Source organism: Macrobrachium nipponense, chromosome 7 (assembly GCF_015104395.2).
Source record: "Macrobrachium nipponense isolate FS-2020 chromosome 7, ASM1510439v2, whole genome shotgun sequence".
NCBI classification, from domain to species: Eukaryota; Metazoa; Arthropoda; class Malacostraca; order Decapoda; family Palaemonidae; genus Macrobrachium; species Macrobrachium nipponense.
In genome coordinates this window covers 15090735-15107865 of record NC_061109.1, presented here as the reverse complement: position 1 = coordinate 15107865, position 17131 = coordinate 15090735, and the positions used below count along the sequence as shown (strand labels likewise).

At 44.4% G+C, this 17131-nt stretch overlaps 1 protein-coding gene across 1 annotated transcript in view; it reads right to left on the bottom strand.

Moving 5' to 3' along the window:
* The window catches only part of LOC135217398 (CDGSH iron-sulfur domain-containing protein 3, mitochondrial-like), a 111879-nt gene that overhangs the window by 57381 nt on the left and 37367 nt on the right, over window positions 1-17131 (bottom strand). The window contains exon 2 of the mRNA XM_064253241.1: window positions 6423-6602. Within this exon, the coding sequence (XP_064109311.1) occupies window positions 6423-6602 (180 nt within the window). The remainder of the gene's footprint in view (window positions 1-6422; window positions 6603-17131) is intronic.

Sequence of the window (17131 nt, the reverse complement as noted above, 5' to 3'; positions counted from 1 at the left end):
CTCTGTGAACCAATCTTGGGATGGCCAAAACGGAGCGATGAGAGTTAGTCTCGTCCCTGTTGATGCTACGAACTTCTTCATTACTACTCCTAGCAACTTGAATGGAGGGAAAGCGTAAGCGTCGAGTCCCGACCACTCCAGTAGCATGGCATCCACCGCTATCGCTCTCGGGTCTTCTACTAAGGAGCAGAAGTTCTCTATCTTTTTTTAAAGGAACGTCGCAAATAAATCTATCTGCGGTCTTCCCCACAGGTTCCAAAGACTTTGGCAGACTTGTTCGTGCAGAGTCCACTCCGTGGGGAGAACTTGGTTTGTCCTGCTGAGCCTGTCTGCTCTGACATTCCTTTCCCCTTTTACAAATCTGGTCAGGAGGGTGATATTCCTCTCCTCCGTCCATGACAACAGATCCTTCGTTATCTCGAATAGGGGAAAACGAGTGCATCCCCCCTTGCTTTAAACAGATCCTTCGTTATCTCGAATAGGGAAACGAGTGCGTCCCCCCTTGCTTTTTTATATAAGCCAACGCCGTGGTGTTGTCTGCGTTGACTTGAATCACTTGATTTTTTACTTCTGACTCGAAGAATTTTAATGCCAGAAACACTGCATATAGTTCTTTGGCATTTATATGCCAGTCCTTTTGTTCTTTCTTCCATTTGCCAGAGACTTCTCTTGCCCCTAGAGTTGCTCCCCATCCCGTCTCTGAAGCGTCTGAGAACAAGATTTGGTTTGGGTTCCGAACCTCAAGGACACTCCCTCGTTCTTTTTGAGTGGGAGCAGCCACCACTTTAGGTGTTTCTTCGCCTCTATTGTTACCGGAAAAGTGTCCGACAGATGGCCCTTCTTCCAAGTCCATGATTTCTTTAGGAAGAATTGCAGAGGCCGCAGATGAAGTCTTCCTAGGGACACAAATTGCTCCAGGGAAGAGAGTCCCTAGAAGGCTCAGCCACTCCCTGGCTGAACTCCTGTCCTTCTTTAGAAAGGATGTCACTTTCTGAATCCCTCGAAGAATCCTTTCTTGGGACGGGAAAACCCGAAAATCCTGAGAATTCATCTGAATCCCCAAATAGACTAAGTCCTGACTGGCGATCATCTGCGATTTCTCGAGATTCACGAGAAGTCCTAATTCCTTTGTCAATTCGAGTGTCTTCTTCAGATTCTCCAAACATTGTTCCTGGGATTTTGCTCTTATCAGCCAATCGTCTAGGTAAAGAGAGACGCTTATGCCTTCCAGGTGTAGCCATCTGGCTACGTTCCGCATCAGGTACGTAAATACCTGTGGAGCCGTGGAGAGGCCGAAGCACAAGGCCCTGAACTGGTAGACCTTCCCTTGTATCACAAACCTGAGATACTTCTTTGATGACGGGTGAATAGGAACGTGAAAATAGGCATCCTGCAGGTCTAGAGAGACCATCCAGTCTCCTCTTCGCAGGGCTGAGAGTACCGAGGCAGAAGTCTCCATCGAGAACTTTTTCTTCTCCATATACTTGTTCAGGATGCTCACGTCCAAGACTGGCCTCCATCCTCTGGATGCCTTAGTACTAAAAATAGGCGGTTGTTAAACCCCGGAGAGGAAGGATCCTGAACCTCTTCTATTGGCTCTTTGTCCTTCATTCCTATCACCATCTGAAGAAGTGTCTCTCTCAGAACAGGGTCCTTGTACTTCGCCGACAGTTCCTTTGGGGAATTTGACAAAGGTGGTTTGTCTTGAAATGGTATAATGTAACCTTTCCCCAAGACTGCTAGCGTCCAAGGATCGGCTTTCCTTATCGCCCAAGCCCCTACGAAGTTTAGGAGTCTGGCCCCTACAGATGTTTGGAGGACTTCGGTGCTATTTTGATCTCTTGAAAGACCGAAAGGAGGACCTTCCTCGCTTTTCTGCTGTCTTCCTTTTTGTTGGAGGACGAGAGGTGGAACCTCTCCGAAAGGGCACTACTGGAGTACGAGTAGTCTTTCTCACCACTGGTACTGCTGGTCTCGTTTTCTTGGAGGATTGCACTAATAGATCTTGGGTTGCCTTTTCAGCAAGCGACTTTGAAATCTCCTTCACCAAGTGTGAAGGAAAAAGGTGATCCGAGAGAGGAGCGTACAAAAGGGCTGACCTTTGTGAAGGAGATACCGCTTTGGTTAGAAATGAACCAAATAATGATCTCTTCTTCACTACTCCTGATCCAAATAGAGATGACAATTCTCCCGAACCATCTTGAACTGCCTTATCCATGCAGGATAAGATGCAATGTAACACTTCAGGCTCCAAAACGTCTGGTTCATTTGCCTTCTTGGCCAGCACTCCAAGGGACCAATCCAAGAAGTTAAATACTTCTAGTACATGGAAAAGTCCCTTAAGGTGCTGATCCAATTCTGACATGCTTAAATATACTTTAGCTGAGTTCAAAGCATGTCTCCTTGATGCTTCAACCAAGCTCGAAAAATCCGCCTCTGCGGAAGATGGAAGCATAAGCCCCATCGCTTCCTCTGTCCTATACCATATTCCTCTCCTACCTCCTAGCTTACATGGAGGAGAGCAAAAAACTGTCTTTTGAGCTTCCTTCTTCACCTTCATCCAATTATTCAATGATTGAATAGCCTTTTTCATTGATATGGCTGGCTTCATTTTCAAATACGAAGAAGATTTAGGAATCTTCGTACTCGAGAACAGAGATCTTGGAGAAAGAGGAGCTGTAGGGCTTAGAGAGTCTCCAAATTCTTGAAGAAGAAGAGAGGCTAACACTTTATAATTAGATACCCCCTCATTGTTCGGGGTTTCTTCCTCCGACACTTCATCCAACTCCATCATAGAAGGGGAGCGAGCTCTCTTATGAGAATCTTTGTCTGTAGATCTATTCCCTTTAGGAGAAATACTCCTAGAAGGAGAAAGACTAACAGATCTAGAAGCTCTCCCTTTCCTTTCCACTAAATCATTCTGAGACATTGAAGTCGAAACTGTAACCTTCAATGTACTAGGTTGCTTCCTTGAATTAGGGCTTCTATTTGTAGGAGACTCGCTATCTGAAGACATTACATGCCTAAATAAAGATCTTCTGTTACTCCTTGCAACTTCTCGCTCTTCCAGCTCTTCACGTTCAGCTGGCGCCTTGCGCTTGGTTGACTCCTCTCGCGCGGCTGGCGCCTCGCGCTCGGCTAGCGCTTCGCGCCTGGCTGGCTCCTCTCGCGCGGCTGGCTCCTCTCGCGCGGCTGGCTAGCGTCTCGCGGTTGGCTGGCGCTCCAGTCGTTTTCCCCTTAGAGAAACTTCTCTTAATAGTCAAAGGTTGTTCTGAAGAGTAGTCCTTATCTGAATCTTCATGTCCCAATGTCAGATAGCGCCTGGTTAGCGCCTCGCGCTTAGCTGCTAGCTCTTTGCGGTTGACTGGCGCTCCACGCCTGGCTGGCGCTTTGCGCCTGGCTGGCGCACGCGCCCCGAATGCGCGGGTCTGTGAAAAATAGACCCCTCATCCGAAGAAGAATCTTCTTTTCTGGGAGGTTGATAGTAAGGATTTTTTTTACCTCTTAACCGGAAGATTAATATCCTTTCTTCTTGGAGGATCTCTGGAAAGAACTCCGACTAGAGAAGCAATAGACTCTTGCATATCCTTCAATATTTTAGTCGTTTCTTCTCTTTGATCAAAGCAAGAGGAAGGAGAGCATTCTTTCTCCATTCTCCACGACTTAGCAGGAGAAGGCAAAACTTTTGCTTTCTTGATTTCCATCGGGGAATCCTCCGAAAAACGTTCCGGACTCGAGTTTATCCCGATTCTTCCCAGATCCTCTTCAGGGGACGAGAACGATCCGCTGATCTCCATCCATCTTTTAGGTGAGGAATTCTCAGATGATGAAAAACATTCACGTAGAACGCTTTTTCTAATGCGTTCTCTGGCAGTCTGTGGCGTTACAGATTCTGCCGAAGAGACGTCTGACTGGTGGGGATTCTCCACAACCTCCGTAAGGCTTTTGACATTCCTTCTCCTCTGGGCTTGGGAGCTTGAAAGTGGTCTAGGCCTGGGAGCGTTGTGAAGCCAATCAGACACCTCCTCCACTTCACTGGGGAAATTCACATCACTTTCCACAGCACTAACACTTTGTTTACCTTCTATGGCAGCCATTTTACGCTCCATTTTCTTAAGCGCTGCTTTAAGGCTTGCGATCTCCGAAGTAGAGTCCGTAGGATCTGCATTAGGAGAAGGTCCTGAAATATTAGAAGGAGCGTACATAATGTTAGAGGAGGGTACAATATTACTCACCAAACCACTTGAAGATAGAGAGCTAGGCTTGGTTTTGGAAGATGACTTCCTTAACCGGTCTTTCTCTAATTTCTTTAAATAAGAAGTTAGAGACTTCCACCCTTCAGCACTCAAACTCTCACATTCATGACAAGTGTTATCTATAGAGCATTCATACTTCCTGCATATTTTACATACAGTGTGAGGATCAACCGAAGCTTTCGGCATTCTCACCTTGCACCCTTCATTCACACACATTCTCACCACACTTCCAGAATCAGACATCATGATGAAAATTCCAAGCCAAAATCCAAATAACGATCCACAAATAGCGTATGCCAGTACAACGATCCAAATACATCACCAAAGGGTCCAAAACGAAGATCAATTGTAATTCAAAAACAAAATCCAGCCGGATGATACCAACAACGATGTTGCCAGTATGGCCGACAGAAAAAATCTGATGGAAAACGGGAATGGTTCCTATTCCTGCCACCCAGCGTTCAGCGCGGTGGATCGCCTGACCTACCTGTAGCGTGTGCGCGAAATTCGAAATTCTGTCGGCGCGACGGAGTCAATAGCTATATATATATCTGACAGGTAAGTTGAATGTATAAAATAGTAAATCATTAATTTATCATACAAAAAAACATACATCTTTGTAGTAGAGAGAGAGAGGAGAGAGAGAGAGAGAGAGAGAGAGAGAATTATTATTTTTTATTATGTGATATCATTTCAACTTTATTAAACTTACTAATACAGTATAATCAAAACAATATTTGAAAATTAGTAAGTCATTTTTGTTATAAAAAATGTAATTAGTCATGAAAATAAACATCAAAATACACTAATTAGTGATTATTTTCGTCGGAAAATACAAGGAGAGAGAGAGAGAGAGAGAGAGAGAGAGAGAGATGAGAGAGAGAGAGAGAGAGAGAGAGCAGAGGAGAGAGAGAGAGGAGAGAGAGAGACAGAGACTACGGTTTTTATATCCAAGTCTAAGTAGAGTATAAATGGATTCTTTAAGTGAAATAATGTTTCAATGATATTTTTGCTGTTTTGTATTAAAGGATATGTATACTGTTTGAGAATGCGTTCCTTATCCTTGACTATGGTTACCATACAGTTTAATAGCGTACATTAATTTATGCGCCCTCCGCTCAGAAACTAGTTCTGCGTATGAGGTATCGTTAAAAGGCATAAAAAACCGTCATAACCTTGGAATTTGCGTTGTAATCTAACCAGCAAAACTTAGTTTTGTTAATTATGTTTGCTGGAAACAAGCAATGATTTTTTCATTATTTGCGCTTTTGGACTGTTATAAACTGCGCATCCCAAGCTAGTGTATTCATTCGCTCGGAAACTAGTTCCGCATATGAGGCGTCACTAAAAAAATTAAAAAAATATGACATAAAAAGTGTCGAAAATCATCATAACCTCAAAATTTTTGTTGTAATCTAACCAAAAACCTATTTTTATTAATATACTGTGCTAAACTATAAAGGATTCTTATCATAGTAGTATGTGTTTTTTAAAAGCGTCGTTAACTCGGAGCGTCGGAAGCGTCAGCGTCGTAACCCAGGGCGGATTTTTCAATGAATATTTAAGAAAAAGCGTTGTGAACCCTCGGAACGTCGTAAGCCGGACCCGTCGTAACCCGGGGACCACCTGTACTACATAGAAATGTTTTCAAGATATCTTCAATATGACTATAATCCACCTTGGGAGAGACCACCATTACACATAAACACGCCAATGATGAAGCAGAGGAAACGTGAACAAGGAATCCTGGAAGCACCTAGAAATGTTGATGCTCACGGGACTTCTGGGCTGGATAAATATGAAACAAACCATGGGCTCAAGTAAACAAAAAAACCGCTTGGGAGGATGAGAGCAAAGCGAAAGTCAACTGTCCAAGGCGGTGAAAGAAAGACCGATGCTTCACAAGGTTCCAAGCCCAGTTGGTGACCAGCTTCCACTTCATTATCTGCATGAGTTACCAGATGCCACAGATTTCTTGCTTTACAATCTTTGAATGTTTTTTCAACTGGTTTCCAGCTGGCACTAGATTATCCTTTTATGAACACATAATTCCTAATGTAAAGGACCAAGGGTTTTTATATTATGTAGGAACAAATGGCCATTAAATAATCATGCAAGATCTGGTCTTTTTATACAAGATATATGGATAACTTTGCATTGTCTTACCTGATGTCTACTGTTTCCACAAGCACACCAAATATATCTTTGTCCTTCTTTCACCCTAAATTTAAAGGGTTTTTTATCGTAAATTTTCCCTTTCTCTTTTTGGTGAAATGCAAGTTGCCATTCTCTTTCATGAAGATCTATGCCAGGAGTTTTGGCAGCTTTTGCCGATAAAAACATACTCTGAAATATATTCAACAAGCAATTATACTCTATGCAAACTGTAATAAAAATGTTCTTTATTTTTCTTAACCTCAAAACCTGAATCAGGGATGAATCTTGAAAATGTGATAAATCTGAGGCTATAAATAAAAGTACAAATATTTCCAAATGGGCATCATAGCAAGGATTATCAATAGTATACATGACTTATACAATGAAGAGCTCATTAACCTGTTAAGCGTCACCCACGTAATAAAGGGATTTTGACGTAAGGAAAAATCTATTTCTGGGCGATTGGCTCGTGTCGCCAGCGAAATATCCTTTAATCTATTATTTCTAGGGTAAATGTACTAACACATACCAGAGAATAAATAAAATAAAGAAAAAGGTCAGTATAACTGACTCGCTCACCCTCCAAGAGGGTGTCGGTATGAACACTAGCGAGTGAGTAGCCACTACCACGAGCCAAATACCAATAGAAATCTCCCCCAACAAAAACCCTCCATGAGGAGAGCCGACCCACAGAGTGAGCAGCTCGTACTACTACTACTCCATCCCATGCTGCCGACTGCTGCGCCTCTGGTGGCCCATCCTGAAGTTAGCAGACAATCTTGGGCGAAGGGATGGGTAGGGTGGGATTTCGCTGGCGACACGAGCCAATCGCCCAGAAATAGATTTTTCCTTACGTCAAAATCCCTTTTCTGGGCTCAGCTCGTGTCGCTGCGCGAAATCGTACCAGAGAAATAGCACAAGATTGTAAACAAAAGTAATAAAACAAATCAGAATAGGTCTCAAATAAAAATAAAGTAAAATATAAAAAGAATATAATTGCTAAACAAAAAAGATACAACTACACAGTGATACAAAATAAAAATATGCTTAAATTACCCTTCAATTCTAAACATGTTTCTTAACATAAGGTAATTTACATATGTACAGAGGTAAATTGGCTTACATGTAACAAAATGGTATCTGTGTAAAGGCATGTATCAAAAATATAATAGCAATTAAAACAATCAAATAAACAAATTAAACAACAATGATAATATATAAGGAATGTATATGACTTAATATACAAAACCCGTAACCATTATAAATGAGATGTATCCCCTAGCATAAAAATAAGGGGGTACATCCATGAGATCAATATCCATAATCATCTGTGAGTGTCCCTAGCAAAAAAATAAGGGGCACCCACTACATCATCATAAAAGCAGCTAAGGCACAAGGTGAATGTAAATGAACACGGTAGGAATAGACGAACTGTTGGGTGAAGCAGGTAGAAAGGAGGACTGAATCTTCTACTACAAATTAACCTAGAGTCATTGGGGAAACTATGTTTCCCGCTGCTACTGCTCGAAAATTTTCAGAGCTTCCAAGGACTTAAGGTAATGACGTTTGAACACTGTCGGCGATTTCCATCCTGTATACTTTTTCAACTCATCGAAGTTCATGTTTTGGAAATAATTAATTGAGGTGGCTACTGCGCTGACATCATGTGCTTTTGGGAAAGAGTCAGGATTGGCTTGTTTAATAAAGTACAGGATTTGTTGCCTGATGCCTTTAATGGATAAAGTCCACCTTTTTCCCTCTTAAAGAGGGGCCGCCCCGATGAGGATGAGGAGGTCCTGGATAGAAAGGCACGAAAGGTTGAAACTGGACAAAGGGATACATCTTGTGGAAGAGGTAGTACTTTCCAAGGTTCCCACCTCATCAAAGGATCTTCATTCTTTGCCAAAAAGCTACGTTCCGGAGAAAGTAGGACTTCCCCTGTGGGAAGGAATTGAATATGATCCGGATCTCTGGATAAAGCCGACAGTTCTGAAATTCTTGCTCCTGAAGCCAGGCTTAATAAAAATAGGGTTTTTCTTAGGAGCATCATAAACGAGCATGTGTCATTATCGGTTTTACGGGAGCCAGTTTTAGAACATCGTTTAAGAACCATGAAACTGACGTAGCCTCACAGAAGGCCTAAGTCTAGCACATGCCTTAGGAATAGACGAGAAGTAGGTATCCGTCAAGTCTATGTTAAATCCAAATTGAAATATCTTTTTCAAGGCTGACTTGTTTTGTCGTAATCGTGCTAGCTGCTAAACCTTTTTCAAATAAGGATCTGAAGAAGGATATAGCTGAATTAACTGTCATGATTCTGATATCTGAACTCTCTCAGGAAGGTTTGCTAACTTTTTGACAGCAGCATCATACTGCCTCAAGTGAATCCCTTTTATCGGATTCCAAGAAGAGAATATTCTGAGGGTCAATATTCGCATCTCTTTTGCCGCAAACTTCATGAAATCCATAAAGTTAGGGTTTTGAGAATCCCTGAGGAAGCGAACACAGTCTTCGTTTGTACTGACTGGGAGAGCTTGGGACTGGGGATCCGAAGAGGACGAAGGCCCAGTTCCAGAATTTGGGGATACCAATTGCTCTTCGGCCAGTCTGGGGCTACTAGAGCCACTTGACCCTTGAATGTCCTGAGTTTGTTCAATACTTTCATAAGGAGATTCACTGGAGGGAAGACGTAAATCTTCTCCCAGTTGTTCCAGTCCAGATCCAGGGCGTCCGTGGCGTAAGCCAGAGGGTCCAGGTTGGGGGCTACATAACACGGTAGTTTGTGGTTCGCTTGGGATGCGAAGAGATCCACCTGTAGCCCTGGGACTCTTTGAAGGATCCATTGGAACGAACTGTTTGTCTAGTGACCATTCCGACTCTAGGGGTACTGATCGGGATAGGCGTCTGCTATGACGTTTCTCACTCCAGCTATGTGAGTGGAGGAAAGATGCCAACTGAACTTGTCTGCCAGGGAGAAGATGGCTACCATGACGTGATTTAGATGACGTGACTTGGAGCCAGCCCTCTGTTTTATACAATGTACCTTACCACTGCGCTGTCCAGGACTAGCTTTATGTGGGAGTACTTTGGTGGGTGTAACTTTTTTAGAGTCAAGAACACTGCCATTGCCTCCAGTACGTTTATATGGAACTGACGGAACTGGAGTGACCAAATCCCTTGAACCTTTTTGACCTGGGAATACCTCCCCAGCCGATTAAGGACGCGTCTGTGTGGATGGTGATCCCTGGTGGAGGGAACTGAAGGGGTACTGACACTGATAGATTCTTGACTTTTGCCCACGGCCGAAGCCGATTCTTTAGAATCAGAGGCACTGAGGATAGCTTGTCCCTGGACCTGACATTTGCTCGCGAGCGCCAGATCCTGGTTAGGTCTTTCAGTTTGGCTTTCATTAAGACGTTCGTTACTGATGCAAACTGGAGAGAGCCGAGGATCCTTTCCTGAGCTCTCCTTGATGCTAGTTTGTGACTTAGAAATTGCTTGACTGACTTCGCTATTTCTTTCCTTTTGGTAGATGGAATCGAACAGATTGTGGGAGATAGAGTTCCATTGAATGCCTAGCCACTGAAAGTTTGACTCTGGAGTGAGTCTTGACTTGGACTTGTTTATCTTGAATCCTAGATATTCTAGGAACTGGATCACTTTCAGTGTAGCCTTGTTGCATTCCTCGACTGATGGGGCGGGGCCCAGATCAACCAATCGTCGAGATACGCCACTACCACCAATCCCTTGCGATCTGAGTTGTTGCACTACCACTTCCGCTAGCTTCGTGAACACCCTGGGTGCCACGTTGAGTCCGAATGGAACTACCTTGAAGGAGAATGTCTGGTCTCCTATCTTGAATCCCAGATACGGACGGAAGTGTCTTGCAATAGGGATATGATAGTAGGCGTCTGTAAGATCGATAGAGGTGGTGACGGCCCCACGGGGAAGTAAGGTCCGCACCTGTGAGATCGAGCATCTTGAACTTGTCGCAGCGGATGGCTAAGTTTAAGCGGGACAAGTCTAAGATTACCCTTCTTTTTTGTGAGCCTTTCTTTGGCACGCTGAACAAGCGACCTTGAAATTTTAATCTAGTTGACTCTCGCTATAGCTCCTTTCTGAAGGAGGTCCTTTGCGTACTCTGTCAATTCTTTGGAAGGAAGTTGACGGAAAGGTCTGGCTGGAGGTGGGTTCGTCAACCAGCTCCAACCCAGCCCTTTTGACACTATGCTCTGAGCCCACTGGCTGAAGTTCCACCGGTGGCGAAAGTGAAACAGCCTCCCTCCTACCTGAAGTTCTTCATTGGTTCTGGTAACCGCCTCGGCCTCCTCTGAAGTGCTTTTCCCCTATTAAGGGGCCTCCCGATCCTCTCCCACGAAAGGACCGCTTACCTCTGCCTCCCTTACCCGAGCGGTCATACTTCTGAGAAGCTTGACTCTCGAAGGCTTGATTGTAAGCTGGAGAGATGGCGTATGAGGTAGAGGGTTGAGGCTGAGGGGATATCACATAAATTGGCTGTGATTGACCCTTAGAAGTGGAAGGTTGGGCTGTCTGCACTAACGGCACTGGCTGGAACTTGTTGAGGAAAGCGTGGTTGCTTCTTCTGGTAAGGTTGGAAACGCCTAGGTTTCCTCTGTCCCTTACCTTTAGGTGTCAGGTCTTGCCTCCTCCTAGCCGTAAGGCCCCAACGGTCCTTAAGGCTCTGGTTCAAACCTCGTAGCCTCTGCCTGGACTTCCTTAACCATAGCCTCTGGGAAGAGATCTGCGCCCCAGATGTTAGAGGAGAGTAACCTATTCGGCTCATGTCGAATGGTTGCCTCTAGCAGGACATGCTTCCTACAATTCGTTCTAGCAGTGGCAAACTCGAACATATCTGACTGCACCGTTTGAGTCAGGGCTTTGGTCATAAGCTTAAAAATTGGTTCTGATCCATAGGCCATGGTTGCTACCTCAGACATAGCCATAGAGTTGATTGATCTGGCTAGTCGTGATTTTGCGTCAAATTCAGCCTGAATAAGACTATCTGGGAGCCTGGTAGCTTTTCACCAAACTGCTCCATAGCACAGTCCGTTTGAGTTTGCCAGCTGAGAATGTATTCGGCAAGTCTTCCCACAATTCTCCAATTGAAGGGAGTAACGGAGATGTGGGATCTGCTTCTTTCAACTGAGGCATGGTTTTCCCCCTTCTGGCCGCTGAGAATGGTTCGACCTTGCTATCTTGGTTAGGAACGGGAGCTGGGGTACTCTCATCCATTGTGAAAATGGTAAAGGGACTTTTAAATGGTTGTTATCTTGGTGTTAGAACAATCCATGTCCTCCTAAACAATCTGAGCCATTCTCTCTGAGCCTGGTCCTCGTGAATAGAGGACTGTCTCCTTTGGTACCCTATCGTCCCGAACCATAGCGAAGGCGTGAGCCTTGCGTAGCCTATGAAAGGAGGCTGTAGGCCTTCCCGGTAGAAACTCGAAGTCCTCTATTCTTCGAGTTCCAAACTCCGGTATGGAGATGAGACCGTCCTGGAAGGGGGCGTATGACGATACTCTCCATGGGTTGTTCATAGAGAAAGCGGAAGTGAGTCATACGGAGGAAGCTGAGTTCCACTTGTGTTGGAAAGTGAGGGAGAGGCTAGAGGAGCTTCTCTTAGCCCGGCTATAATAGTATCTTGGGAAGTGATCCTATCCGACAGGCGAGAGATCATTTGTTCCATACTACTCTTTAGGGACCCAACTAGGTCGCCCACCTGTTGCAACAGGCCAGCATTGGAGTCCAAAGCGGAGCTGCTGCGGAGGTGGAGGGGAGGCTCTGATTGGAACAATGTAGCGGAACTGGTGATTCTGGCCGGAGTGCGAGATCTCTCCATTGGATTTACTTTTTGAGGACTTAGAGCCGGAGCTAGAAGCTTTAGACCTGTCTGGGCCGGGATTGCGAGCCGGAGACTTACGTGAGGAAGAAGACGAGGACGTCTTCTTAGACGACGATGACGTCTTAGTCAAGGTCATCACTTTAGCCTTGACCTTTAGGTCTACCGAAGCCTCGGAGGAGTATATATTCATCACCCGTAAAGCCTTGGAAGGATGGAGAGGTTGCAGGGGGTAGAAGAACAGTCACCCAAGGGCGACCCTTGGGTGCCCACATTACTTACCTCGACCAACAGGTCGTCTATAACCTACCATCGGTTCAACATTAATATCCAGGGTTTGCGACATCCGTGGAGATAGGCCTGGTCTTGTTCAGTTAAGGAGGCCGCCAGCTGTTGTTGGATGAAGGCGATAGTCGGGTCCGCCTCTACTGGGTCGACGTAACCTGTCGCCTTGCCTCCGGGGAAGATTAATAGTGCTAACCGCTTCTCGAGGATGTAGGGCTTGACCCTTGGCGGCGTTCTTGCCAAAACCTCCGACCCAGGCCCGCAGGGTAGCCAGCCGTGCGGTATCCCTTACTGCCGGAGCCTGTAAGAGAGGGCGTATTTTAGATTTAAGAATCACTTAAAACTAAACTTAGAGTATAACTTAAACTAGATGCCTTAAGTTAAAGTAAATGATGAAAACTTAAGCACTAAAAGGAAGCGGAGCAGCTACTGGAGATGGAATACTTACCCCTTCCAAAAGCTGGCTCACCAGATCGTAACATATGGTACACGTCTCATGGTACCAGACCTGGATGTCCCCGTGCGGAGTCGCGGCATGGAGCATGGGACCGGCAAACTTCGTGTCCACAGGGGTCCTGAAGTGTAGCGGAACATCCCGGATGCTCACAGTTGGTGGCCTGTAAGTGGGAAGACACATGAGTATCGTTAAAAGGCATCACTTACAGACTAAAGGACAAAAGAACTCCGTTACATGCCGGAGCTCGGAAAAAATTGGGCATAACCCCTCCCTGCATTGCCTGAATAGGCTATAATCCCGGAGAGATCCGGTAAGATATGAAAGGGGGGAGGGGGATTTAATAAGGTACTTAAGATAAACTTATAGATAACTTAAACTAAACACAAGCGAACCGGACTAGGTTCAGTGTGAAGCGGAGTGTAGTAACTCAGCAATACGGTAAGGTTAGTAGTGACCTACTGTATGTTCGCGTCCACTCTGCTGGGTGGACTAGCCCACCCTTCCGCTGGATACCAGGACTCCGATCAGGGAGGAGCTCTAGTAAGGAGGGAAAGGGCGAGAGGACATACATGCTCGAGCTAGCCCGGAGCGACAAGGTAGTAACAGCGGGGGGGAAGGCCAGGGCCCCCCACAACGTACCACCCGCCGACCGAGAAGCCGGAGAGGTCGAGACCAGTCGGGTCTGTCCCGACTCCCTAGCCCCTCCGCCTGAGGGGAGAGAGGGAGGCAGGCTCGGGTATGCGGAGCGAGCATGGGCAGACCGACCCACCCCGCCCCGACTCTATGGAAGAGCGGGAGGGGGGGGAAGGGTGACTGGGGCATGCGTCTGGCTGTCCCGTGATCACGAAGTGACCACGAGGCGGTAAACTGAGATACGATAACCAAACCACAGGCCAACCAACTGATCAGAGAGAAGCTATCGGAAGCAACTTGAACTGAAAAGCTGGTAGCATACAGCCCACAGGGCTAAAACCAACTGATCAGAGAGATGCTATAGGGAAGCAACTGAACTGATCAGCGGTAGTATAGGCTCTATGAGCCAGGACTAGGCTAAGCCAGACGCCTAACTAACCTAACGATGACAAAATACATATAATAAAATAAAATAAATGAAAGAGAGAAAGTAATATAGCAGGAGAAAAAATCCAGGAGTGTACGACTAACCCGAAGGCAAGTCTACCACTCAAAGCTAGTCAGCAGGCCGATACTAAGAACCTGGACTAGGGTCTGGATAGAAAAAGCCTACATAAGGTGAAATACATGCATGCATGACAACCTGAGTAGACCTTAATCTAAACAAAGCGGATAATCAAAATAGAGCGTACATAAATAAGGGATGTTCTAGGTATGGGAGACCAAGGACGAACCCATCACGCGGCAGAACCATGCTGCCATGCTTCCGACCCCGAGAACGTATTTATATCCTAAAAAACGGCTAATACTGTCCCAGGGTCGGAAAAAAAACAACTAACCATAAATACTGAGTACTTAACTTAGCTGCTGCGATAGCTGCACGCTCCATTATAGATAAATCCAACGAAAGGGCACAAAAAACCACAGAGAGAAAAAATAACACGTGTGACTCGTGTGCGCTAACTGGAAAAGGATGTCCACCAGAGGCGCAGCAGTCGGCAGCATGTGGATGGGAGTAGTAGTAGTACGAGCTGCTCACTCTGTGGGTCGGCTCTCCTCATGGAGGTTTTTTGTTGGGGGAGATTTCTATGGTATTTGGCTCGTGGTAGTGGTCTCACTCGCCTAGTGTTCATACCGACACCCTCTTGGAGGGTGAGCGAGTCAGTTATACTGACCTTTTTCTTTATTTTATTTATTCTCTGGTATGTGTTAGTACATTTACCCTAGAAATAATAGATTAAAGGATATTTCGCGCAGCGACACGAGCTGAGCCCACCAGAAATACGTTTACCGCGATCTACTTGGTAGCGCCTTCAACGGGATATTACGTTCAAGACTTTAACTGTGCTTGTCAAGCCGTCAGCCCCGTAATAATACGTTTACTCGTATAGAAAGTGTAGGAACATCATTTGGTAACACTCTCAGCACACGGGAAACTTATTTTCCAGCCTGGCAACTCTTCCTGGTGGTCGCTTATGCTAGAAAACTGCTGCCCCTGGTCCCTGCTGGTTTTCCTTTCACAATACGCTTCGGGGGCGTTTATCGACACAAATAGGTTTTCGTGTCTTTCACAATGAATGTCCCAAAGAGGAGGCGAATTTCTTCAGGTGAGATCAATCCAAATACTAGATGAGGAGTCTGATATTGATAACCTATTTGATGATGAGAGCTCTAGTTCTGAATCCTCCCCCCCCAGTGATGAGGATAACAACTTTTCTTCCAATAGCAAGGAGGGGGGAAGTGACTTTTCTTTGCCGAGTGACTGGACTCCGAGAGAGAGAGAGAGAGAGAGAGAGAGAGAGAGAGAGAGAGAGAGAGAGAGAGAGAGAGAGAGAGAGAGAGAGAGAGAGAGTAGATCCCTTTACTTTTGTTGCTGATCCCAGCGTGAAATTTTACAGTTAAGGATAAAGAGAATTCATTAGAATATTTTGAGAAATATTTTGATGATGAAATCATTGATTACCTCGTGAAAGAAATAAACAGATTTGCAAATCAGTTTCTAGATGAGAATGTAGAACATTTGTCTCCACAATCACGAGTACATAGATAGATGGTTTGACACTGTGAAGTAGGATTTTGTGTAGCCCGTTGCTTTAGAGAATTGGCATACGAAAGAATAATAGTGCATGTTATGTATAATATTTTTATTCAGTATTATGAAGTCTTTTGAAATAAAATAATTGTAGTATTAATTTTTTTTACTCCAACATTTAATAATTTCCTACACTTAACTACAGTATGAATAATAAGCATAAAAATCAATATTAACTTTGAAAAACTATCATCAGTGCTATGATCGCTGATTACAAAAAAAGCGTGACGGTACGTTAGCAGCGAGCTCATCCGGGGCGGACGCTTAACAGGTTAAAACATTCAATGTTGAGTTGCATCCAAGTGGTAGAAAGTTGCAAGAGGCTATAAATAAGTGTAGAAATACATTACCAAAAATTATTTTTGCAATACAAAAGTTTCTTTCAAACCCATCAATTACACACACTCCTAATAGTACTATTCATATCCAAATGTTCACAGTTTTATGAAACTAAAACTACTTTACTAGGTTTAGCACCACATAGATCTTTAGGCAAGTCTTACTAATCATCTGCTTCACTTTCCAGTAAAGTACATGAGAGGCATCAAGATTTGAAAAGATGGAAGAAGGGAAATCCATAACCGAGTGGTTTGCAAGAAAAAAATTTTGTTATAAAAAATATGTTTTCACGTAGGAAAAACCTTTTTTTTGGTAGATGCTGCTGAGTCCTCAGGATTACCTTTTCCGTGGTTTATCCAAAGCTCCATGGTGACCAGACTAATGTCAAAGAATTCTCTTAACTGGTCTTCTGGCCAGGTATTGTGTCATAATGATGAACATAACAACATGGACTCAGGATAAGAGGGCACTTTCTATGATCCTCAATGAATGCTAATACCCAGTTTACCTACATCAAAAACCACAAGAAGAAGTGGTTATGAGCTTACACAGCATCATATTGTTTACATATGCTAAAATTCTACCATGCTACCATTCCTTTCTGTTGTTCAATGCAGGATGATCCCCTATCTAAATCCCATGTCTTTTCGTCAAGGAAGTGTGAAGGTTTTGAGGACTCAGGACTCAAACAGAAATACCAAAATACGTATAGGTTTCACTACGCCAAAACCTGTTTATTTGAAGTGCAGTCGCTGTCCTCATCTTCAAGGAGCTTTAGAAATAATGACAGGTGACAAAAAGCTCTTGAATTTTAATACCTACAACCCAAAAACATTTTTGGTCCAGGTCAAGCAACTACTAGTTTCAAGGCCCCATTCTTTACTATAATACCTTTAGGTTTTGTAACAAAGATCAAGAAAGTTTCTTGTTCTTTGTTACAAAACCTAAGTGCAAACTCACATTTTTTTAGGGTGATGTTCCTTGGTGACTTACCTAACCATGCAGGGTATGGTTCTGTATTGTCAAGCCTTCCCCAGCAATAGTTAGCATACC